The sequence below is a fragment of the Lissotriton vulgaris genome, unplaced genomic scaffold, assembly GCF_964263255.1.
Source record: "Lissotriton vulgaris unplaced genomic scaffold, aLisVul1.2 SCAFFOLD_550, whole genome shotgun sequence".
Taxonomy (NCBI): Eukaryota; Metazoa; Chordata; class Amphibia; order Caudata; family Salamandridae; genus Lissotriton; species Lissotriton vulgaris.
The window spans coordinates 733,067-759,599 of NW_028247597.1; the positions used below are offsets into that span (position 1 = coordinate 733,067).

General features: G+C 43.5%; 1 protein-coding gene across 1 annotated transcript in view; it reads right to left on the minus strand.

Moving 5' to 3' along the window:
* Nucleotides 1–26,533, minus strand: part of PIAS1 (protein inhibitor of activated STAT 1) — an 854,757-nt gene that overhangs the window by 466,190 nt on the left and 362,034 nt on the right. The window contains exons 5-7 of the mRNA XM_086949739.1: nt 8,269–8,359; nt 4,432–4,566; nt 3,609–3,714 (exon numbers count right to left, since the gene is read on the minus strand). Coding sequence (XP_086805865.1) covers nt 3,609–3,714; nt 4,432–4,566; nt 8,269–8,359 — 332 coding nt within the window. The remainder of the gene's footprint in view (nt 1–3,608; nt 3,715–4,431; nt 4,567–8,268; nt 8,360–26,533) is intronic.

Here is a 26,533-nt window from a genome sequence, read left to right on the forward strand (position 1 = left end):
CAGTGAAAACTGGCCCTTTTTTGGCAAAGAGCCTACCTTTCGTTTTTGAGCCCTAGCTCTGCCGGCACCTAGGGGATTCTGGAAAACAGAACCTGGTGGGAGGCAGTCGAGTCACCCCATCCTGAATTCCCCTGGGTGTCTAGTTTTCAAAAATGTATAGGTTTGCTAGGTTTCCCTAGGTGCCGGCAGAGCTAGGGTGCAAAAACTACAGCTATGCACTTTGCCATAAAAGGGTCAATTTTTAACTGCAAACTTGAGGTGTGACCACATTGCATTTTGCGCTGTTTGCTGTCTCAGGCACAAGGCCGACCCACACAAGTAATGGTACCGTTTTTATCGGGAGACTTCGGGTACTTCAGATTTGTAAATCAACTGTTATTACCCATTGAGTTTTCATGCATTTCTCCCTTCCCAATGAAAGACATTGTGTAAAAAAAAAAAATCATTTTGAAAAATGACCAATAATTCTCATGCTAGTATGAGTATTCCCAATTTTGAAAATGTGCAAATATATACTGTTTCTAAACTCTATAATTTGTACCCGATTCAGAAATACATAGATGTCTTTCACACCGATTTGTCCATGTATACATTTTCCAAGAATAAGTGCTCTATACCCGATAAATAATAAAATACCATTGTAAGTTGCTGCTCAGTTTTTGGCTCTGGGTTCGTCGGGTTCTTGGTGAAACTACAAGTCCTATATATCCACACAACCAGGAAGGTCAAACGGATGTAACTGTATATTGCTTTCAAAGAGCTGTCAAAATTACAAGAAGTTACAGGTGAAAACGTTGAGACAAAAGGCTGTTTTCTTCAACTAATTTTCAATTATTCAAATATTTAACTGTTAGTTTCTATAAAGAAACCTTCATGGATTTAGACAAATGACCCCTTTCTGACTCATTTCTACCATTACCTGGAAGGAGGTTGAAAGCTCTAAACAAAATCAAAAATAGGCTATGTCCCAGAAAAATGCCAAAACTGTGAAAAATGTTGGTTCTCTGACAAAAGACTATCATTCTCTAAAAGCTGAGAAAATGGAGATTTCAGCCCCACAAACCCTTTTTTGATAACATTCTCAGGGAAAACCCCAGAGGCTTTCATTTGCAGCCCGTTTTTCCAATTTTTCTGAAAAAAACAAAAATTTTGCTTAATTTCTGGGACCCCACCAAGGGAATCCACAAACCCTGGGCACCTTTAGAATCCACATGATGTTGGAAGAAAAGGACGCAAATTTGGCGTGGATACCTTATGTGGTCAAAAAGTTACAGGGGCCTAAGCGCACACCACCCCAAATTGCCAAAAAAAGGCTTAGCACAGGAGGGGAAAAGGCCTAGCAGCGAAGGGGTTAAAATGCAAGCTAGCAAAAATCTCAATTGTAATAAAAACAAATGGAAACGCATGCTCAGCTGCAATTTTTACAATTATAATTGCATTAGGGGTGCAGTACCTTCTGTGGCTAATAGAAGTCCATTACCAACTCCTTAGGGACACCTAGTAACAGCCTGTGGTACTGCACCCTTTCTTTGCTTAGTGGAATTTTTTTTCATTACTTAGCCTACTGCTGGGATATTTTGACAAAAAAACAGTGGCAAAGAGCTCAAAGTTTCATTGATGCGAGACCTACTGCATTTCAAATGCTTGTTTGCACTTGTGCCCCGGATGAAAGTCTGAGTTTGCCTTGATTTGATTTGCACTTGTAGCTTAACAACAACAGATACCAGCTACAAGCGTTAACTCAGCCTTTTTCTGGAGGCGTGGACTTGTTGCCATTATAGTTTGGAAAATGTAACAAAGATATTATAGCAATTTGCGGAAAAGAAAATGCAGTGGGGAAGGATGCCACTTTTATGGAGTGTGGGTGCTCTATCTGCATCGCCAGCACATAAGAACCTAGGTCTAACGCGTTAGTAAAACTTTTTCTTTTGCAGTTTCACATAGGGCAAACTCGACCTGGAGTGCTTTACATGAGCACCAGTTAAGTTACACAAGTGCACATTTATTTTTAGATGGAACTGGGAGATTAAGTGATTTGCCCAAAATCACAGGATGTTGAGTGGATGCCGAGACTCGCACCTGGTTCCCCAGCTCCAAATTCGTCAGCTCTGCCCGTTGTGCCACATCCTCTCCCATGTTTGTTTTTGGCGAAGTTTTGGGCAGAGGTATTGAGTTAAATATAAACACAGAGTGAATTATGTTACATCATCCTCTGACCAACAAATGTAATTTTCAGAGATTTCATCCATATGCGAATTAGTAGTTTTAAAACCTGACAAATCCTAAATATGGTCTCACCAAGTCGACAAGTGTGCAGCTGGAGACTGGAGGTGAACCTACAGCAGATGCCCATATGCAACGAAAGAGCCACTATCTGAAATTAGCTGTTTGCAGCAGGCATCCATCTGCAGTGACGAAGCCTGGCTGTCGATGGGTACTATATACGGCGGCATCACATGTGCAGTGAGGAAGACGGCACCTGACAGTTTTCTTGTCTACAGCTGCAGCAAAAAGGCCTGATCTGAGGCCGAGAGCATGGCATTTGCAATGAATAGCGCCGCCTGAAATTAGCTGCCTGTGTCAAGAGCTACAAGGATGCATTTGCAATGCTATGTCTAATTGTTTCTGGACAGGGAGTAGTTTACAGGCAAGGCCGCTGCTCTGCCAAAGGGAGCATGGTGCCTCACCTTTGTGCAGAAGGAAAGGAGAGAGGTTGCTTAGTGACAGGGTTTGCGCCTCGTACCTGTCGTTCACCTTGTCCAGGGTATCCCGCTACAGGTCCTGTAATTAGAAGTGGTCAGGCTGCAGTTTATGGGAAGCCCGTGCTTAGAGCAGGCTCTAGCTGGCAAGAGACGCAAAGGAAAAGGGCATGAAGAGCAGGCATGCTCTGAGCAACTACACAACGCACCAAGGCTCTATGACAAAGCAAGCATACCATGCATGTTTCACAGTAAAGCAGGTATGGCACCTTATGTTAACAAGTAGAGACCGCCATTATTGTTCAATGGCGTCGTCCCGCGAGTGGTGTGTGGCCGCCACTGCTGAAGTGTGGGTGCCAGACAGAATGGGATGCAAGAAAGGGACAGTGTGCCATGCTTAAAGCGCTTAACATCCGAAACAAAAGTACACAAAAAAAACCTAATTTACCTCATTTACCTCAAGCAATCTGAACCAACATACGGTACAATAAAGAAACTGCATTTTTCTCTGCAGTGTCACAATGCACTTTAAAGCCAGAACGAGTTGCAGGAAAGAGTGTGTGCCATGGCTGCTACAGCAATGTCGAAAAAGGCATTATCTCAAAAAATAGTGCACGGTAACCGTAAATAAAACATACGGAGTAACACATGCAAAAGGGCCAGTCCTCATGGGAGGCAACAACAGAAGAGAGGGCGGTACTAAGAATTGACTAATACGCCTATTAACAAATCAAAAGCCACCATTCACAAAGGAGAGGGACAGAATCCAACTAAAAAGATGGCGGAAAGTGGGCGAAGCTTCTGAATACAGCATGTTTCAAAGAGACAGCGCATGCGCTGCCTAAGGAATTTCATTTGAAATGGAAACAAAGAAAACGTGAGCGAAGGCAAGTGAATAATCATACATACTCAGTGCTCTTGAATGGTCAGGATTTCGAATTCCTTTTGCTCGCAACCTCTGTAGTAGGACCGCAGAAGACAACTGCTTTACCAGATAGACTGCCATAGAAAAACTCTGCAATGCCAAATAAAATACAAATATCCACTTTTTAATCTAGAATTCTGGTTCACCCTACACAGCTTTAGTTTATTCCTTATCCGACTTAGAGTTTACACAGTAAAACCAGCCCACAACAACGAAAGAGGGTTTAAAGTATCATGCACTGTTTAGTAACTTATTGAAAAGGATATGCTTAATCATAAACCACAAAGCAATTAATTTTGTGCATTTTGAAACCTGTTATCGCACAGACTTCCAAAATGGTGCAAGGGCAACAGCTCAATGATCTAAATCTAGTTGACTGTTAAGAACCAATAGATTCCCTTTAACTCTAAACCTATGATTCCAGTTCAGAATTTGCTAAATGGTTTTTCTGTAGAATATTCCCACAAAGACACTAAAGATTAAAGCTGAAGGTTTTACTTACAAACTACTGCCTTAAAAGAATATCATACAAAATTAAAGAGATATAAAGTCTTAATCTTAGCTTCAGCTACAAGATAAGAAAAAGTTAGAGGACCAGAACATGCAAATACATGCTGACTACACAAAAGGACAATGAGGCTCTTTTGTTTGCTCACTGCCTGGCAGAAAAATCAATGGTGCAACTTGGTCTGAAGTTTGGTACACCCCTGTCTGTGCCTGTCCAATCATATCTGGGGATATTAAATTGACGTCAGTGAATGTGCTCTTTTAAAATGTCAAACATTTAACCATACACGAAAGGCTCACCCTTCCGATCTCTGCTGTCCATGACACAACAATTGTGTTGGGAACGGTTGTAGACAAGCGTACTAGTGAGGTAATGTTGATTGGTCGACTTGGCCTCTTTGGTTCAACCCCATTTTTGGTTGGTGGGAGATAGCCCTGGAAGTTAAAAAAAAAATGAATGTATGGTTTAATTTAACACAAGAAATGTGCATGGTGCTAACACAAACATTTCAAGGCCTTAGTTACAGGCTGTAAAGATTATATTACTGATAAGATAACGCATCTTGTAGCCAATGCATACACTCATGTTTCTGACTAACATTCTCCTTGTGCCCATTTGAAGGTTCCAGAAGGTACTGCTAATCCAATAAAGTACAGCTTTGGTACACCGGTGTTGGCTGCCACTTTCTCACTTCAGGCAAGCCTCAGTAAAGCATATTATAGTTCTGTTTAGTTGAAAATCCTTTAAATGCCCTGACGTATCACCCTTAGCATCATAAGAAGACTTAGTCATAGATTGATTGTTTGATCATGCTAAATTAAATGATGCAGATTGCCATGGTCCTAGTGCCTTGAATCCTCAATGCCAGTTGAAAGGCTGGTAAGCAGCTAGTTAGGAGTTGGGTATAAGGAACACAACCAGAAAAGGCAAGTCTGGAGGAACAGTTTGAGTGCCCTCAGTCAATAAGTGCATACTACTTAATGGATTGGAATGCCTTTGTTTTGCCATCTCTTGGGTGTAGATGCAGCAGGCATTTCCAAGCTTTTCTTTTGGTGAGGACCCAGAATGTGGCTCAAAGGATAGGATGTAGGCAGTAACTGGCGGCAAGCCTATAAAGTGGCATAAGCATAATTTACGTTGTCATGCGTTGCCCTTCCTCAACCATCCAGAGTTCATCAAAAGCATCTCTGAAAACCTCTGTTTTCAGGCATTTTCAAATGGGATTGTGCTAGTTTAGGATTAAAAGTCTTTAACTCTCAATCATCTACCTGGGTACTTCTGCCATTAGAATTTGGCTTTCAGGAGAACACTTGATACATGGGCCCGACTGGTATGCAAAAGGGCGCCATGTTGAAAAGGTGACCCGAGACTAAAGGCACTTTGTAAAAAGTGCATGTATTTTCAATTTGACAGTGTTGCTACAGGAGACAGTAAAGAGGCTATTGTGGACCTTTTATTGAAGTTGGAGTATATTCATATGTTCTGGGGAAGGTTAGCGCGAACTATACTGCACTATTCAACCCAGCCATCAGCACAGCTCTAGATAATTTTGTTCAATGGCTGTTTCTAGAAACTGGAGGGTTCCAGAGCAGCCATGAGCTTTCAAAGAGTGAGCTTGTCACCACCTCACAAATTAGTGATGCAAAAGTTTAAAGCTTAAGATGCCAGATCGATTTTCTCTAGTTATATCATCTCACATTCTAGTACTTACTCTGGCACCAGATACTCAAATTAGGTCTGTAATAATCCAGCCACTTTGGATATGCACTGGGCTTTCTTCAAGGAAGGTATCAGGATTCCCTTTTTCATGGTTCCTGGAAATAGCCCTTCTTCATGGATAACAATGTAAAAGGGAAGCTTTAGAAAGAACTCCTTGATACAGGTAGTGGAGTAAGACTCGACTATTAGATTGAATGCTTTATTCTTGAGGGCCAGCATGAAGCCATCAGGATCTTAGAGAGGAGGTGGTAGTGTTAATATCAGTGGGTGCAGCTACAGATATGGAAATGTTGTGGGTTGGGAAATGTTGCTTTAACCCCTTCGCTGCTGATGACTAGCTCAGCTCGTCATCAGCCACGGGTGGCGTGTGCTGATGACGAGCTAAGCTCGTCATGTAACGCGGAAAAGGGAAAACAGCCGCACAGCGCAAAAATCGCCGCAGCATCGATGCGGTTAAAGATATGCATACAATGTTTTTTTTTTTATAGCATGAAAAATGTGGGCAGGAAGGCTGGTCAGTTCACATTAGACTGACCTCATTTTGGTGCCTTAAAGTATGATTTTTCTACTCACTCAATGTCTTTGTTGCATCCCATTTGGAGCAATCTGCATATGACCATTCCTCAGTCATTGGCTGGCACCACAGGAATTATAGTTTCAAGACACTACTCAGAAAGTTACATGTTCAGTTTAGCGATTGCTTGGTTTTTGAATTGAGCGTAATCCTTTTTGAGGGTGGCATTTGTCAGCTGTTGCATTTCTATACAGCAGGCTTAGGCAATTAACCTAGAGTGTCCAAATGCTAGAGGGTTTCGTAAGTGAGAAGGGTAGATTATTTTTGATAAAAATCACAGTGAAAGATGTTTTTGGACTGAACAGTCTGAACTCTGGCAGAGGGTGAGTGCGATATGGATTTACTGTTGGGAAGGTGTAATGACATTGATACATTACAGTGAAAGTACAGAGGGGTTTGGGAGGGAATTCAATAGCGGTAGCATGGTTTTTAAAAACAAGGATTTGAGTGTGGCCAGCATGTGTGTGGGGTCAATAAATATTTTGTTTAAGTTAAACGCATGCAACCCCTTTACTAGTGTTGTCACTCATTTCTTTTACTGAAATCATGGATTTGAATTCTTTACAACACAGTTTGCATATTTAGCATTAGTTCCCGAATTTATGTCAAGGAAGAACCTGTAAGATAGCAAAGGTGGTAAACCACACCATAAGAGAAGAATCATAAACTATTGTGCAGTGGGCCTCCATGCACTTTGTCAAGGGTAGTGACTTCGTTATTGCCAAAGAATGGGTAACAGAACCAAAAATGAAGAATCTGCTCTGATCTTTCAGGCAGAGAGACAAGTGAGTGTTTATTCAAGAGCTAGTTTCAGAATGCTAGTCTCTCAACATTCTCAGGGATTTGCATGCAAGAATGGGTCATGGATCTTTTTCTGTTTGTGTCCTGCTCATTGCTTGGTTGAGTGTCTGTATATGGTTGAGCTAGATGGTAAGTGTATGCGATGCACTAGGAATCCTTGCCCCCCCTTTCTATTTGTCCCTCATCCCCCAACAATTGTCCTGATCAGTATGTTTACAATCTAACAGGCTTGTTCACGTTTTACTGGCAATAAAACAAGGGTCCAAGATCGTAGGTCTGCCTGTGGATTGGTTACTGATCGACCTATTTGGGTTTAGCAGCAAGAGGTTTAAGACTTTTTCTAAGATCAGTGACATTCTTTTGGCCAATGAGTGTAAATGCTACTGTTGTGAAGAAAGGGGCAATGGCCTGCTTGGGTATTGTGGGCATCTCTGTTCTTCCAAAACAAAACTACCATGCCCAGAGCGACGCAATCACAGTACGCTGCTCTGGGTTGCCATGTTTGGTGAATGAGCCATTGGTGGAGTTGCTGGCTTGGGTACTGGTGGTAGATTGTGGTCTAGGGCTGTCCCTGTTCAGTGGCTGAGTCTAGAAGACCCAGAAAATAACTCTTAAGTCATTGTATTTGGTGCTTTGAATATAGATTTATTTGGCAAGAGAATCCCTTTAAATAGTTTTGGCTCACGTTATTTTTTTAATCGGACTACATGACTCACTCAAAATGTGACCTGAAACTGAACACTGCTCCTTCACTGCTGCTGTCAAAGTTTCTATTTTCCCTCAGACTTTTCTTTCTTCATGCTGATACATACATTTTCACATCTACTTCGATTAAATCTCTACTCTTGCCCTGTAAACCTACTGCAGTCGCATTCTTCTCATGTTACCTTTACATAAAAGATATTTGCATTTTCTGTTTCCCTCATTCCACTACTGTATAGTGAAATGATAATCCTTACAAGTTCAAGGTCAGTCCAGACATCTGCTAATATGACCACTGACAGACTCTGAAACACACAGAACTCTAAACTAGAATACTCACTGGAAGATTACATGGCTTCCCGTTCACTTTCACACACAGATTAGGAGGGAAGTGGTCTTCCTGTGGACAACTCGTTTCAGATAAACAAAACCTAACAAAACGGCAAATCAATAAATGAGGTTAGCAATAGTACTGAGCTGGAGCAAACTTTTAAAACAACAGTCAAAGTAAACAGTCTGTAACTTCCCTTTCTACCAATGCAAACCCAGGTCTAGCTATGTTCTTTTGCAGCACTGCAATTGTGTTGTTCTAAATGTATTCACTGCACATACCGGTAACCATGATGAAAGGGGTCAAAGATTTTAATGACCAGGAATTATTTAATTTATTTAAATCTTAGAATTATACTTCACCGGGTCCCTAATCATAAATAAAAAAAAGCTGGATGTGCACTGAAAACTCATAACATACAGGTACAGTTAGGTAGTACTCATAAAGGACCCCCACTTCGCACAGATTGATTTCAACTACCTGAAAGTATACATTTTCAGGATGCAATATAAAAATAATTATAATATATAATGTACACAGTTTATTCTGGTCCATCGGGCCTTTTTAGTTTCTTTCAGATGACAATTACAATTCACATTGATTTCTTGTTTAATTTTCTGAACCCCTTTCAGGCTAAATTATAATACCATGATATTGGATTGTAAGTGATGTCTCATGCCATACTTTCATGTAATTCCCATGCACCTCAATACATTAGGCCAATCTGTTTGTATACAATATTTATATCCAAGTTGAACCAAGTTGCACCTGTGCAATGAACAATTATCAGTAAAATCTGATAGCATGTTTTGGTTAATAATTCACAATATTTACAATATTTAAACAAAAAAAAGGTTAACCACAAAAGTATTTCTCTTGGCACAGGCTTCACTAATCATCAGCCCTGCCACAACTCAAGTAATTTCTTTTTTGGATGTTCTTACTTATTAATTGCAACACTTGGAAGCTTTTAAAGCAATACATAATGTTCTTAGTAGTCAAACCCCTATGTCAAGGGTGTGACTATTAGACAGTTCAAATTTTCCAGACATTTTTTTTTTAGGAGCCCATCACCTGGCATTGCCAAATGCCAAGAAAGCCTATGTTTTGATTCCAACTCAGGTCGAGAAATCCTTTCAATTGTACTATCACCAAATGTTCTTTGATATATCAACAGGAGCAGGATATACATTACATGTGTTATTAAATGGTTTACTTCATGAAGATGAACAGTTCAGATTTACTAAATCTCATAGTAAAAATCAATTTGCTGTTCTTGATCTAAACATCATTGCAGGATATTAAGGATTAAAAATAAAAGTGCATTTTAAGAAAACTGATGAGACTGCGCTACTTCACTTATAGTTTTCATCCATAAACTTTAAACCTTTCGCTACTACGTCTTTTCCCTCCTAGAATGAATGCTAAGCCCCTTTTGGTATTTGGGGTAGTTCACACACATAGGCCTCCATAACTTTCTCCACATAAGGTATCCAAGCCAAATTAGCGACCTTTTTTCCCCAACATCTTGGGGATTCCAAAGGTACCCAGGGTTTGTGGATACCTCTGGAACAGACTATAAAAATAGCAACAATATAGCAAAAGTTTTGTTTTTTGGGAAAAATAAGGGGGGGGGGGGGGACTGCATTTTTTTTTTATCCTAAAAATGGCATCAACAAAAGGTTTGCTGTGCTAAAGTCACAATTTTCCCAGCTATCATGGACAGGCAGAGCTGAATCAAAAAATGATTTTGCTTTTAATCTTAGTTTTGGCATTTTTCAAAGAGGTAGCCCAGTTTGCCTAATTTTTATGCTCTCAACCTACTTCCAGTTTGTTATGGAAACCAGGGTGAACCTCATGGGTGATCTAAGAAAGCTACAGATTTATGAAAAGTAGACCGAATTCTAAATTCAGCAAAGGGTCATCTAGGTACTTCGCTCAAGATTTTCCAAAAGAAACAAACTTAACATGTAAAAAATTGAAAACTAGTCTGAACAGCCATTTGAACATTTTCATTTATAACTTCTTGTAACGATGGCCGATTTACAAAAGCAATATACCATTAAGTTCACTAGACCCTTCTGGTAGCAGGGATATATAAGGGCTTGTAGGTTATCCAAGAACCTGAGGTACCTAGAGCCAACAACTGAACTGCACTTTACAAGGGGCTTTCATTGTGTAACAGGTATAGAGCAATTCATATAGGGAAAAATAAACAGTGAAAAACGGATTCCAAAGAAGGTATATGTTACTTTCCATGTAAGCATCTATTCGTACACTGTAGTGCTGTAGATTCATATGCTTAGCATACTCCGGCAATCTAGTGTTGGACTCGGACATTTGCAAATTGTTTTTCTTCTAAGATGTTGTTCGAGTCATGTGGAATAGTGACTGACTGTAGTCTGTGTTGCGCATGATCTTTGGCTCTTTTGCTAGATTGTTTTAAGCTCTTCGGGTGAGCTTAGGATTGGAGCAAAATATTGACAGAAAAGACGAACAAACAAGCAAAGATTAGGATAAGGTAGAATGTTAATAAAGACAAATACATCGACCAGTAGCTTCCGGTGAGGAGGGTGGGTACATATGAATCTAAGGCACTAAACACTACGGAGAGATACTTGGATGGTACCTACCATATTCCATTCAGTAGCTTGTGTTGGCCATAGACACATTCTTAGTATGGATTTTAAATCAGTGCTCCCCACAAGTAGTGGTGAACTATTGGTTGACAAATGTTTGCAAAAAGTGTTTGTAATACAGCTTGACCCACTCTAGCCAATTTAGCTAAGACATCAACACAATAGGCTTTTGTGAATGTATGTAGGTTATTCCATATAGCTGCTTACAAATATCCACTAGTGGTAGGTTCCCTAAAAAAGCCACTGAGGCTCCTTTTTTAGGCTGAGACTGGGCAGCGCATGCGCCGCTCGGCGAGGCATGCTGGATTCAGGTATGGACTTTTAGCTCCATCCACATTATTCATTGGCTTGTGCCATTGTCCTTAGTAAATGTTGGCTTCTGATTCATTAATAGGCTTGTTAGTCCTTCCTTAGCACCTCCTTGTGTGCACTTGTAACCTCCCATGAGGACTGACCCTTTTACTTGTGTTGTTACAGGGTATGTTTTAATTACATCCTCCAAGCACTATTTTTTAAGGGCTTTTTCCTGCTCTCCCACAATGGTTTATTGATTTAATTTAACTAGCGCAGCAGCCTTACCACTAACAATGGCACAGCACTTTCCTTTTGTTTCCTTGCGATTGCCGTATGCGGCGCATGTTTTTAAAAATTAAATGACATTTATAACAATACTGACACCCACGCTTTAAATATTTGAAACTAAAAAGTGGTTGCTACGATTGTCTCAAAAGCAAAGATATTTAAAAAATAAAATTATTTCTTTACTTTTCCTAAAGCAAATGTCATTTAGCTGTAGCTGCGGCACGTTTGGGGACTCGTTGCTTGACTTTCAAGCAGCAGCACAGCTTGAGTCCAGTGTTAGATCGGGCTCCCACAGCCTAATTTCCGCCTTCCTTTCCTCTATGTTTATGAGGAGGCAGCTGCAGCACCTCACGGGTCACACGTTTCAAAGTACAGAGGGCTGAAGGGACAAGTTTTTCATGTGTCTCCCGGGGGCAGCAGGAGAAGCTTTGGCAGCATTCACGGAAGCCCAGAGAATGACACAGGCAACAGGAGCAGCTCTGGAAAAACCACCCCCAGCAGCGAGCTTGCCCTCTCAACAGCAGTTTATTTAGCATCATGTTACTGTTCGGACTGTTCCTAACGTTTCTATTTTGTTACCGTCTTGCAGCCTCTACAAATTATTCTTACAAGTTTGTTTTCATCAGTGTTGTTACCAGGGCAGGTACCCTTGCGTTTTGTAATATGCTTGGTCTTTCAATCATAATGAACAAGCATTTGCAGTGCACTAGGTCTCGCATTTGCGAGAGTTTGAGCTACTGGCATTGTAAATGACAATGCGTTTTATTTACGTGTTGGTTTTTAAAACATAAATAAAAGGCATTGTCATTTACAATGCCACTAACGTAAACTCTGGCAAACGCGTGACGTTTTGCATTGCAAATACTCATTATGTGTGGGGTGAGGTCTCGAAGTTATATGTAGTGATCGCTTTGCCGACAGCAAGTCTGAATATATCTATCCATCCGGTTATTCTATCTATCTATCTATGCATTTCTAAAGCGCGCTACATACCCGTGAGGGTTTCAAGGCGCTTGGGGGGGGGTGGGGGGCTCGGTGGAGGGGGGGGGAGGGTTGCTACTGATCGAATAGCCAGGTCTTGAGAAGTCTTCTGAAGGCCAGCAGGTCCTGGGTCTGTCGTAGGCTGGTGGGGAGAGTGTTCCAGGTCTTGGCGGCGATTTAGGAGATCTGCTGCCAGCAGTGGCTTTCCGGATGCGGGGAACTGTGGCGAGGGCGAGGTTGACTGAGCGAAGGCTTCGGGTGGGGGTGTAGAAGCTGATTGGTTTTTTGAGGTACGTAGGTCCGGTGTTCTGTAGTGTCTTGTGTGCGTGGATGAGGAGCTTGAAGGTGATGTTGTGGATATAGAGGAACCATGCTGTGATTTTCAAATGCAACAGAGTTGTTACTTTTTACAAAAAGGTTTAATTCTCTATGAAATACATTAATGCTCTTAACATCTAATGGGTGCAGAGCTCCCTCTGCTATTAAATCCGGTTTAGGGAAGAAAACCATCAGCTCTACTGTTTGGTTCGCATGGAAAGCAGATAACACTTGAGGAAGGAATCTTGGGTGAGTACGAAGTACTTATTTTGTTGGTTGGATTAGGGAGAGAGGGTCTTCCAATGTAAGCGCTTGGATTTCCCTTATTCTTGTAAGGGATGTGATAACTACCAAAAAAGCTGTGTTCCATGTGAGGAACTGGAGATCACAGGAATGAAGTGGCTTAAAGGGTGTTCCCCATGAGTCCAGTAAGAACAATAATAAGGTTCTAGACTGGTGTTGGTGAGGTGGAAGTTGGAATGATTCAGTTTAAGATTTCCATAAATACTTTGATTAGTGGAAACAGTGACATATGTTGTCTGTTTTGCAGCTAGAGCTGATGAATGTAGTCTAATTCATGTATATGCAAGTCCTGCTTGCTGTAAATGAAAGAGATAACCAATGAGGTCTTGTACTGTTGGCGATAGCGGTTGGATTTGTTTGCTTGAACAGTAATGTACAAATCTTTTCAACTTCGCTGCATAATGCGCTCATGTAGTTGGTCTATGTGCTTGTTTGAATGTCTCTGCATTTTTGTAGAAGATGAAGGTGTCCAAATTCTAAGACCTCCTGAGCAAAATCGCCAGATTGAGCTGTGTGGGATTTGTATGTATTACCCTCATGTGTTCCGAAGTTAGAAAATGTGGCCATAGAGGTAATGTCTCATGTGACACTACAGATAGTTGTAGTAGGGTTGTGAGCATGCTTGGCACACCCATGTTGGGGCTATTATGATTAGTGTGAGGGATGTTTGTGGTTGCTTTTGACCCATGTAAGCAGATATACCAGACCAGTTGATTCATAGCACCTTTCCCTTGGATTGGATGGGGGGTGGCGGGGTAGGAAACCTGAAGGCGAAGCTTTGGCATTTTACGTTCTGTTGCAAACCGGCCTATCTCTGGGGTCCCCCGCCATTTTAAGTATGAGTGGATAAGTGTTATGTCAATTTCCCACTCGTGTCCTTGCTGGTACGTTCTGCTGAACAGATCTGGGAAGTTGTTGCTGACCCCTGGTAAGTATTCTGCTAGGAAGTGGATTTGTGATGTAAGGCTCAATGCTATGTGTGGTTTGCTATGGATTCAAAGTAGCCAGGCTGAAGAGGATTGTTACTCTGAAACCGGCCCCAGGATGCTTGTTTCCGGTTCAGGGAAGACATGGCTTGGTAGTTCGGGCTGGACTGTTCCCATGATGCACATGGTCAAGACGGATTTGCATATAACTGGGTCTGAACTGAGGTGGCGTAGTGAGCTAAAGAACAATGATGGATTCAACCTAGATCTGTGACTGGGGGTGAGTGTCTGAAAAATGTCAGTGCTCCGTCCACCATCTCCTTGTGTTTGCTCTGCTATGAGGAAGAACTGTAGAGAATGTCTGTACCCTTGCTTTTGAATAAAATGCATTGCAGTAACGCTGTCGGTACAGACCTGGCCAACTTTACTGTGAAGATGGTTCTGAAAAACTCTTAGAGCTAGCTGATAGAAGCTCTAGATGACCGATGTGAAAGCATTTCCGAATTGGTGACCACAGACTACGTACTGTGAGGTTCTTCATATGTTGCCCCCCTACCCTGAAGGGATGCATCTGTGGTAATGGTGATTTGAGAATTGGGGCTTTGAAGGGCCGATCCTGCAACAGATTGTTGCTGTTCCACCATTGCAGAGAGTGATGGGTTGCTGGTCCTACCAACACTACATTCTGTAGATGCCCCTTTGCTTTAGACCATTGTGATTGAAGAGTGCATTTGAGGGGGCCCTTATGTAGCCGGGTCTTTGGTACAATGGATATAGCATGTTATAGTTCCAAGAGAACCAATGACAGACTTCACAGTGCAGTGGCGGACGGTGACAAAAAATGGTAGGAGGTAGATACATAAAAACACATACATTATGAAAACACATTACATTAAAAATGACAAGAAAGAAAAGTAAAGCTTTCACTTACCTTATCCTGCATCAGGTGCTCGAAGCGCTCAGTCCATGACTCCAGACACCTCAGAGTGCAACGCAACGTGACATATCCAACTACTTTATCCAATCCAGATGCTACTATCATGCTGTGAAGTAGCATGATTGAAAAGAGACTTGACTGAATGAAGCAGGCTGCCTCACTACTCCAAAAGGCACTGGAGGTCTTTGCCTGCTCTCCAACCCTGCACTCCAAGACAGCTAGATTGGAGAGGTTTGAATTGCGCTTGTCAGGCTGGCCTTAGTAAGATAACCAGCCAAACTTACATGTGCACTTCAAACGAAGGTGCCACTCCTCATTGCTGCCAATCAGCAGCAATGACACACTGGCCCTGCGCCCACACTCCGTTCGACAGAGTAGAAAATAAAACAGCAATAAAATTCTTTATTACCATTATATTTTCCACTTTTTTTGCAGCAGTGTGGAGGAGCGATTCTCCTCCACTCCCATGGAGGAACTGCCGGTGATTATGTGGTTGAAACGGAGAACACTAGCTGAGACTTTTTTTACTCATTGTGGTCTGGAATAGGCATTGGCTGTAACAGAGTTTAATTTTGCGCCTAAAAATGGCTGTATTTGCAAAGGGTGGAAGTGAGATTTTTCTGTATTAAGTGAGAAGCCTAACTTGTGTAGAAGGTTGATTACCTTTTGTGTGTGTGCTGTAGACCTCTGGTGGGACTTTAGATGAGTCAATCATCCAGATACAGAAACACATGCCCCCTGCTGAGATTAGCTGCTGCTGCTACTACTACTACTACGAGGCATTTGGTGAATACCACAGGAGCTGTAACTCCAAATTGTAGCAATGGTATCATGCACTTTAGTGTGAACCATGTGAAAGTGTTCTGACAAGATGTATCTGTTGAGTGGCTTGAGGTCTAGAATAGGTCTCAACGTACCGCCTTATGGGTAGGAGGTGGTATAGGGAGAATACTCTGTGTCCCTGATGTTGTTTTGGGGCTATTTCTATAGCCCATTTTTAAGTAGAGCTTGAGCATCCTCTTGGAGGAGTGCAAGATGTTCCGCTAAGACATTTGTGTTTGTGGTGGTATTGTGGGTGGGGTAGTTGTAAGCATCATCTGTCCTTGATGGAAAGTACCCACTGATCAGTGGTAATGTGTGTCCTGTGTTGTTGGTACTGTTGCTGCCACCCGCCTAATATTGTTCTATTTTGAGGGGGGTTTAGTTTGTCACTGATTAGTAGGTATCGTGGTTTTGAAGATGGAACCACGACCACTGCCTCTATTTTTATAATGTGGTCTATACTATGACCCCCTGGAATATTAGGACGGGTATGAGCTTTGCTGTTTTGTGTATTTCCTGAGGCTGTAGACGTGCCAGATCTTGCTACACCTCTTTACTGTCCCCTCAGGAGCTTCCACACTGGAAACTTTGTAGGGCACCAATGGGCATGGGCCAGGGCTTTCGCTGTGTCTGAATCTTTTTTTACTTTTCTCTAACATTTCATCTACCTAAAGTCCAAATATATGTTCACCATCAAAAGGTAGATTGAGTAAAAGTTGTTGTACATCAGGTTTAATGCCCAAAACTCTAAGCCAAGCTGGTATTGACTTAAGGTGCACAAGTATCGGCAAAATCTAGTGTGCAGTGGAGGATAGCATTGGAACTGGTTCGGCCTTCTTCCACCAATTGACTCCTTCTTCGGCAATATTGTTCAGGATGATGCTGTAGGAGCTCTTGCATCTCGTCCCATTGTGCTCAATTATAACGTGATAGTAAACTTACAGACTTAGCTATGAGGAGGTGATTAGCTGCTTGAACAGCAACACGTCTTCCTGTTGCATCGTATTTTTTACTTGCATTGTCTGTTGGAGGAGCCTCTCCAGTGCCCCAAGAATTGGCCCACTTCCTAGCCAAGTGAATTACCAAAGAATTAGAGGGAATTTGACTCTTGATGTATGGTGGGTCTGATCGACATGCCTTGTATTTTTTGTCCACCCGTCGTAATATTACCCTACATTTGACTGGCTGCTTCAAAATAAAATCTCCTCTGTGGATTTAAGCCTTTCTTTCAACAGAGGCAAGAACTATACTCTCCTATGTTCCCATGTATGTATGAATACTTTGTTTGGTTACTCAAAACCATTATATTAAAAACAGAATACAAAATTAGAAAGTTACAAAAATTAAAACCAAGGGAGTTTGTGCCGCCCTGGGGGCTGGGGTTTACGATGAGTAAGGTTCGTATTGAGGCATGGGTCTGCAAAGTCACTATAAGGGCAGGCCCTCCGGGGCCATCAGCAAGGATCGTGTCTGATGAATGAACTTTCCGAAGGAGGCCATGTGCTTTACCGTTGTCAAGGTGTAAAGATGGATGGTCGCCTCCTTTGCGGTGCAGGATCCTGATTGTCTTAGAATTGGCCTGAGATAGAGACTGCGGGCCATGCGCAGGGCCGGGCAGCAGAATAGAAGATGGGCCAGTGACTCACGTTTGTACCTGCAGATCCCTACATTCTCGGACTCCTGAGCCAACCGTGCCGAAGGGTATAGTTCTTTGAGAGGCAGCGGATGAAGTCTGTAGGCTAGGATCTTATGAAGGGCTGCGCGGCCCACGGCCTGCTTGAGGTGGTGTTTGGGATTGTGCAGGATGTGCGGTAAGCACAAGGACTCCTGAAGGTCTTTTTTTGCCAGCGACTCCAGGTCCAGTTCCCGAGACCGCGCGCGCACTTGTTTTTTGATGGAGTGTTTAATGGCGGTGTAGCTGACCTATTCGGGATTCCAGGAGTCGATGGCGAGATTAAGATGGTCCTTCGCCGCCTTGAGAGTGGCCGACCAGGGGTTCCCTGGTTCTCTGAAGATACAAATCAGGGCTGCCTTAAGTGTGTTCTCCTTAGCCGTCGTTGTTAGAAAGTAGTATTTGCTTAGGGCGGCCATCTCTTCCAAATATTGCTGGTTGAGTGAGAACTCCAGGCGGACAAGGGTGTTTCTGGTGCACCTCGGAAGATGAAATCGTCTCTTGTAGGCTCTGCAGTGAATTTTTTCTAGTTCTTTATTCAGTTTGCCCGGAAATGCCTGGAGAGCGTAGCTAAGGGCCGGCATTAATTTGGCTTTGAGTACTCGTTGGATGGCCGTTGTGGACGGGCTATGTAAGGAGGCGTGCAGCTTGCAAATAGCGTAGGTTATAGTTTTGCCTTTGCCTTGGATGATCCTTAGGTGCGTGCTGGAGAGCCCCGACTCCTGGAAGCAAATGCCCAAGTAAGTGTACCGCTGAGTACTTTCCAGCAAAAGGTAGCCGAGCCTCCATTTTAATGATTTTTTCTTTGGGTGCTTTCCAAAGATGATGACTTTGGACTTGGATGGATTTGCTACAAGCTTATTTTTATCGTTATATACGGCAAGTGCAGTCAGCGCCTTTTGTAGCCCAATTCTCGTGTGGTCCAAGAGCACCAGGTCGTCGGCCTATTGCATGAAGTGAATTTTTGTCCCGCCGATCTTCGGGATGAGCAATGCTGCCCCAGTCAAGGCTCACTCCATGTCCGTTGTCTATAAATTAAATAACAGTGGGGCTAGCACGCACCCTTGTTTTAGACCTCGGTCCGTATTGATCTTTGCGGATGCATGGTCCCTCGAGAGTTTGATTCTCACCCACATTTTGTGGTACAAGGATTGGATCGCCCTCAACAGAGATGGATTGATGTTCCATTGGGCCAGCTTTCATTCTCACCCACGTTTTGTGGTACAAGGATTGGATCGCCCTCAACAGAGATGGATTGATGTTCCATTGGGCCAGCTTTCTCCACTGGATTGCATGATCTACCCCGTCGAACGCCGCCGAATAGTCAATAAAGCAGGCGAATAAGGGAGGGCTTTTGCGTATCCGCGCATGGTAGATCAGATAAGAAAGTGCAGTGATGTTATCGACTGTGGCGGACCCTGGTCTAAATCCGGTTTGGCAGAATGGAAGGAGACCTTCAGCGTTCGTCCAGTCTGTAAGGTCCCTCAAGATGGCACTGGCGTAAGCTTTTCCCTCGATGTCCAGAAGGGCGATCAGGCGATAGTTTGATGGTTCAGATTTGGGGCCCTTATTGTGGATTGGCTGTAGGAGCGAACCTCTCCATGAATCTGGGACATCCCCCAGAAGCCAGCATTCAGTGTACAGGTGGGTCAGGGTTTTGGACCAGAAGTCGATGTTTGCCATGAATAAGTGTCCCGGAAGGCTGTTGGGGCCCGGGACACCATTTTGTCTGATATTTTTTAGAATTTTGGACACTAACAGTTTTCCCAGCGGGGCAGTCATCTCGGTGGTTGGGTCTAGGTCAGCTCCAACGATAGATGTTTCATTTTGCTTGGTAACTGGGCCGTTTTCGATGTAAAGGGCTTTTACGTGAGCGGCCCAGATGGGAGCCTAGAGGGAGTTTTCTCTGTGGTTTGTGCCTCGTCCCAGGGTGTTTAAGTAGTGCCAAAACTCCTGCGATTTTCCTGGGCTCAGCACATCAAAGATTTTCAGTCTCGTTTTGCCTCCCAAACCTTCTTGGAGTGACTTTTGCTGGCCTTTTGAAGTTGTTTCTTCATTGGGCTTGTGCCATTTTTGCGGAAAAGTTTGCGCTTCTTGTTCAGTTGTTTGGCGCTGATTTTGATTTCCGCCTTGTGTCCATATGTAGGTGGGGAGTCCCTTTTAAATGTGCGGTTTGAGGTTCCGCGAAGGATCGCAGCCAGGGTCCCTGTGATGGCATTCCAGGTGGCTATTGCACCCTTTTTCTGTTCATTCAGTGGCCAGCCTGGCCACTGGTTTGCCCAATTATTAAAAGTTGTGATTGAGGTCTGTACCCATTTGATTCTTCTGGGCAACTTTGTCAGTTCTTCGCCGTTAGATGCTCCAATGTATTCGAGCCTATGGCGAGTGTTTGCTATGAGATTCAATGTGATGGTTAATGCAGCGTGGTCGCTATCGCTGCGCGGATGAACTGTAAAGTTTGACATAAGAGGTTGCAATTTTTCACTTAGGATGATGTAGTCGATCGTTGTTTGGTTGGTGTATGTAGGACCGACAAAGGACCCTGGGCTGTTCTTTAGGAGGACCGAGTGCGCTGTCGCCAACTTATACGTTTTTAATAGATCATTCAGAGCAATGGTGGCCCCAGGCAGATGTCGTGTGGTTAATATCCCTATGTTATGGATATTGAAGTCGCCAAGAATGATGCATTCCAAGGCCGGGAATTGGAGCATTAAAGACTCTAGGTGGGTTGTCAGAGTGGCCAAGTTGGATATGGGCCCATGTGGATTGTGGTAGAGGTTAATTAATAAAAACGCAAAGTTTCCATTTATCAGGCGGCGGCCTTTCAGGATGCCCGCCTGTAGGGGTTCCGGGAGATTGGTAATTACCGCGAATTCCAGGTTGAGTGAATGCTTTATGTAGACACATATCCCCCCGACGGTCTTACGAATATGTTAAGCTTTTTTGCAGGTTTTCCATATTCTGCGTATCCTCTTAATGAAAGCGGGTGGAGCTACCAGGATTCTTGTATGCAGATGATATCTGCCTCCTCCATGAATGTCACAGCGTTTTTATTAAGAAGCAGCCTCCTGAGCCCTGCGACATTCCAAGTCATGATTTTCAGGCGGTCCCTGTCTGGAGGCTTTTGTTGAGCGATGGTCGTACTGCAGAGGGGTTGGCCCGAGACATCGTTGCTGTGTTAGGATCTTGCGTTTAGTACTAGCGGCAGCCAGGACCAGTCTTTACTCGTGCATCCCAGAGTTGCGCATGTGCGTGTGCCCTGATTCGGATTAGTTGTTATTTTAATTGGGGTGATGATGGTTGGACCAGTGTTTGCGGCACCTTTGGACCCCTCCAATTCGCTGATCTGTGTTTCCCATCTGGAAGTGCACGGTGTGAGTTTTTAAGATGAGGGGGTATTTTTGTGCGCGCTTAGGTTTTATTTTTATGCCCCAGCTTTCCAATAACTTATGCTGGTTTTTCAGAGCCTCGGCCATGTGCGGGCTCACGAAGGTTAGCTCCATGGGTTTGTTTTTCCCCTCCGCATCTGGCGGGAGAAAGGAGATGGTTTCAATGTCTGTAGTTTTTGTTCCCTCCAACCCGGGATGTTTGCAAAAAGTGTTAGAAGATTACTGTGGTTGACAATGTCCCACGTCCCCTGGGAGACAGTCGGGGTACAACGTTATTTTCCGATCCTGGGGTTGGGGGTGGTTTATTCGGCAGACTGAGTCCGCCACCTGGCCGCCTGTTTGTGGTAACTGTGCTGTGTCAGGTGGATGGTTGTTTGCATGCCTGTTTAACTCCAATGAACGCCGGTGGACCTCCATATGTGACAAGCTGGGAGCGCTGACGATACGTGGCGGGTGTTCAATTTCCCGGAGGTCTGTGGCAATCAAAGGCGCTTGAGACGCGCGGCCCGTCGTGAGCATTGATAAAGCGGAGACCTGAGGGTCGTGTCTGTTTGAGTTTGCTTGAGTTGCTTCCGCAGAGCTTTGTCCGTGTGGGTCCATTGCTTGTTTTGTGTGTGATGCTGTTAAAACTGGCTGGGGGGTTGCGAGTAAGGTTATTGCTGTGTTGGTAGAGTGAGTAACTTCGAGTGAGTGAGCGAGTAACTTCGACGTTTGGCTCGATTATTTCTGGTGTTTTGACGGTTGCTCCCAATTTGGTCGTTTCCTGGTTCAAGATGTGGGTAGGCGTCTCATTCTCAGGCCGTAGCCATTCCCGGATGGATCTGGGAGCGAGAGATTTGTTTTTATTCGAATTGTTGAGTTTCTAAAACCTTCTATTTTTGGAGGGTGGGGGGCTGGGGCCTGTGAGATCGAATCCTTGGTCTTGCCGACTTCTTTCTTGAGGTCCTCAATTAGTGTGGTCATGATGTGTGGAAGTTTTCCTAAATTGTTCAAGATTGGACTGCAACTACGTGACTCAGGCTTGAAGTGTGTGCTGCCCTGTGCTCTGCGGATCAGGGAATTCAGATGGTCCAGTTTACAGTCGATTCCAGAAATTAAGTTTGCAACTGTTTGTAGTATGTTTATCTGGGCATTGAGCTTGTCGGCATGCATTATTGCTGCACTTGTCTTAGAAATCAGTGTCTCGTTGATCAGTGTTAAATGATCTGTAATCACTGGGGGGCTCTCCCCCCTATCTGAGCTTGTACTCATTGACGATGGTAGCAGGGCCGTTTTATCTTGTTCCCGGGGGCTCTGGTGCGTCAAATTCGAAGGTGGGGGGTGCCGGGCCAGTATTTCTGTGGTTCCTCCTCCTTCATAAATTTCATGTGTGTGACTAGTTGCGTCAAGCATGTGCCCCCTGTTGCCGGGATTTCGCTGCATGTGCTGATCAATATGTCAGCCGTGAGGGCCCCATTTAGGATCGAGTTCGAATGAGGATCTTCCGGTGAGTGGTGAATAGGAGTTGTTGGTCTAGTGGAGTCGGGTCTGGATGCGACCCTGTCCGGAGCCTCTGGCTTGAGGGATATTCCGCCCTGTAGCGTGGTTATTATTGGTGATAGGGGTATTCCTGGAGCCCGTGTGGCAGTGGGACTGGGGGATAGTCCGTCCTCTGTGGCTTTGTTGGGCAGTGTGCAGCTTGAAGGTCTAGTTGGTACAGCTGAACTAGTTGCCAGGGGGTATAAGAAGCTTCTTATGTCTCTGTTTCCTAGGGAGACGTTTGCCCCGGGATGGGGAATTAAGTGAACTGGATTATAACACCTCCCATCTTGCCCTGCTTGCGGCAATGTCAGTGCTGGGAACGCAGTTGGTAAACTTGGGGACGTTGGCGTTGCACCGGTAGCACCAGGTGATCCTGGAACTCCTCCCCTCCGATAGCCCAGGCCCGGGGTAGAAGCCACCCGCACCAGGGGGGGGAAAAATTTTGCCTTCCGTCTCCTGGCTGTTCGGTGGGGACGAGGTTTTTCCTGTACCTGCAGTAAGGACGAATTTCTAGTCCTCATTGTTTTTCCCTGTTTTCGCTGTTGCTTTTTTCCTGTTGCAAAGTGGTCGCTGCAATGGTGTAGAGGTTGGGGGGTGGGGGGGTGAGGGCGGCGTGATCTCCATAATATGGTGATGTCCATCGTTGCAACCTATCCCTCAGCGTCCTCAATCTCATCTTCCGGCTATACTGACCAGTCTCCGAACATATCAGTCGGCTTGTTGTGTCTGCATGGTGGAGTGGGCCCAACGGCATGCTCTCTGTAGGAGAAGCGCTTTCTTGGAACGAAAGCGCCAGGAACACCTCCCAGGACACTGCGACGTGATTGAGGGAAAAGCAAAGATTGCAGACAGGGTGCTGGTCCTGCCTGGAGTACTTGGCGTAGTAACATACGTCTCTACAGATATCAATAAAAAAACTTTACAAAATGAATTAGTACTAAAAAAAGGAAAAACATCAAATTACTTAAATTAAATTTAAAAGATCAAAAATACAAATATAAGCAGGATCAACGGTTGCTTGAACCATGTGCATGTGAAACACGTAAAAAAAAAAAACAACAACACAGTCAATGATTACAGATTTTGGAACACAAAATGATGGATAGTAATATCATCATGTAATAAATCAGGCGCGATAGAGCTCGAGCATGGAGGCCCTGGTAGAACACTTCAAAGGCCCTGGAAGATCGCTTGAAAATCCCTAACCCACAATTGAAGGACCATACACCGGGAGTGTCCCCTTTTTACTCACCTGAGCACATGGATAACATTAGGGAAATGGACAGAATGTACACTTATGGTTGCCTTCTCCAGGCACCAAAGCGATGTTCCCGAATTGTGACTTGCCCAGAGTCTGAAGGGAGGAGAGACTTAACGACTGTGGACACTACAAGGGCCCACCAGCCATATACTAGAACCTTTTCTGAATCTGTGCGGGAGTGCATCTTGGAGGGGAGTTCGGGTAGAAGATGGGGGTGGCAGGAGAGGAGAGGCGGGGAGCTGGGAAGTGTTGAATGAATGGGGGGAGTAAAGTGACAAAGGTCAACTGAATACCTGGCAATAGTGGTTTGAGGAATCACCTTACTCAGGTTAATGACAATAAATATGTCACATGTCATCTGAATACCGATGAAGCCTACTGTGATTATGTTATATGTTACTAGTATGAGGCATTAAGTGAAGTTGATACTAAAACCAAATAAAATTTGTTTAAACTTTTTTTTATTTTTTATAAATCAGGAGCCAAATTTTTGCTGTTTCAGTTGTGGAAGGCGTTTTGACCAAAATTACTAACGGTCATCATCAGAACAAGAATTCCCACAGGGATAAAGAAGTGCTGCCAAAAAAGGATAGAAAAGATAAAAAGAAAGTAATTAGAAGATGACTAAAGAACGGGCCAACCAATAGATGTTATAAGACCTGTTATAATTGTAGCTTCCATCAACCTAACAAATAAATTCCACTTTTTGGGTCTATTTGTTTCCATATAAACCTATACAGGTTTGATTTTACTCTGGTTTTGACATTACCTCCTATTATCCGGTTTTAGATCTACCATGGGATTGAGGTCACTTGGTCCCTCTAATGTGACCCCTTGCTATTGATTGGATACATACACTGTTCAGCTTCACTGATACCAGTGCCATTCAGGAGCTGAACTGAGGTAGACTCCCCTTGTATCGGCTTTTGTTGAGTTGCTTATTTTTCCTCCGGAGTTGGTTAGACGTCTCAATTATAACCGGTCGTATAACACCTGTTTGTTTGGCCTATTCTATTTTTCATCTTCTTTTAATTACTTGCTCTTTATCTTTTTTCTCCTTTTTCGGCAGCACTTCTTTATCCCTGTGTAATTCTTGTCCTAAGGTTGACCTAAAGGGATCTTGGTCAAAACGCTGATAACAGCAACAATGTTGGCTCACAATTTATCCCCAATGAGGCACACCAATAAGGATCATCAAAAGTGCTTCAAAACTTCATGTGGAACATAACGTTTATTTTCTTCAATATCGTTTTGTGTATTCCATGTTAATTATTTTTCTGATATTTGCTGCATATCATAGAACAACATCGTTGTACACCTGAACATTTATATCCAATGCATTTCGGGCTGTTCCGCCCTTGGTCACGGACAGGCTGAGGAGGAAGAATAAATAAAGTGGTATCAGGGGTGATGTGCTGGTATAACTAGGTTGCTTAGCAGGTGCTCTAAGTGCAAGACCCAAGTTAAAAAACCAAAAGTTGAAAAGCGGGCACCACCTATTGAAGTGGAGGGATTGTGGCGAGATTTAATACTAGACAAAGTTAGCGTGTAAAAACGGGTGGTGGGATTTGAAAAGCTAGGTAGCGTTCGCGTGATAGAATTAGACCGGTAAGGGAGTGCTCCGGACTTTAAAGCCGGTTGCGTGTTGCTCTAAGCAAAAGAGACGCGGTTCCGCGTGTGCGCGTACACTTACTTCAGGATGGAAAACGTGGAGACTCCAGTGCATGTGCTCATGCAGGTATCAACCGGTTGTCTATCGTGCCGGGGAAAACACGAGGAAATAAATAAGTTAACAGTGAGGGTGGACTTACACATGCGTGTCACAGTGGAAAGTGAAGCGGCCATATTGGAGTGGTGATATGGTGGTAACTGATACTGAAACAAGGAAGAACGAATGTGTGAACCAAAACACATTTCAGCATGATATCAAATCATAAAAAACAACTAAATTCGGTGCGGTCATTGAGCCCATGCGGCTTGAGTGTTTGTAACATGTAAATCCATTCGAGTTCTCTTTTTAGGAGAAACTTGGTGTTGTCAGTTCCTTCTCTCTTGGATACAGTCTCTAGAATAATGAATTTCATTTGGGCGATGGAATGGCGTGCATCAATGAAATGCATGGCAATGTTTGATTTTTCTGATCTCAATCTGATATTAGACTTGTGTTCATTGAGGCGTATTTTCATTTTGCGTTCTGTCTTGCCTATGTACAGTTTGCCGCAAGGGCATTTTAGTGCATAGATCACGTTAGCAGTATCGCATGTTGCGTCCACCCGAAGTTTCACATTATGACCTTTCAAAGGATGCTGTATGGTATTTCCTTTTATTACGTTGTTACAATGGCTGCAGTTCAGGCACGGTTGGGTACCCCTATGACGTTTAGATGATTCTGTGTGTTTACAGAAAAAGTACTGACCGTAACAACTCTCTACATTATGCTAGCTTTCACCAAGGTTCCCTTAAAAAACATCTCCCATTCTCTCAGATGCTACGCGTTAGACGCATAGTGTCTGATGAACTTTTGGTTGAAGACCGGATTACAGAAATGCAAAACAGGTTCCTGGAACGAGGCTACCCAGATAACATTCTACAACAAGCACGTGTCCGTGTTACCAACATATCAAGAGCAGAAAGTATGACTAAAACTCACAAGAATCCGGATCAACGTATGGTTCTCGTTTCCAAATATTCCACTGCAAGTGCCAAATACAAAAAAATAATACGGAAACACTGGCCCATTCTACAAAATGAACCCGATTTCCAGGGCATTTTTGCGAAACCCCCTATATTTGCACACACTAGAGGAAACAACCTAAAAGAAATTCTTGCTAAACCCACAGAATCATCTAAACGTCATAGGGGTACCCAACCGTGCCTGAACTGCAGCCATTGTAACAACGTAATAAAAGGAAATACCATACAG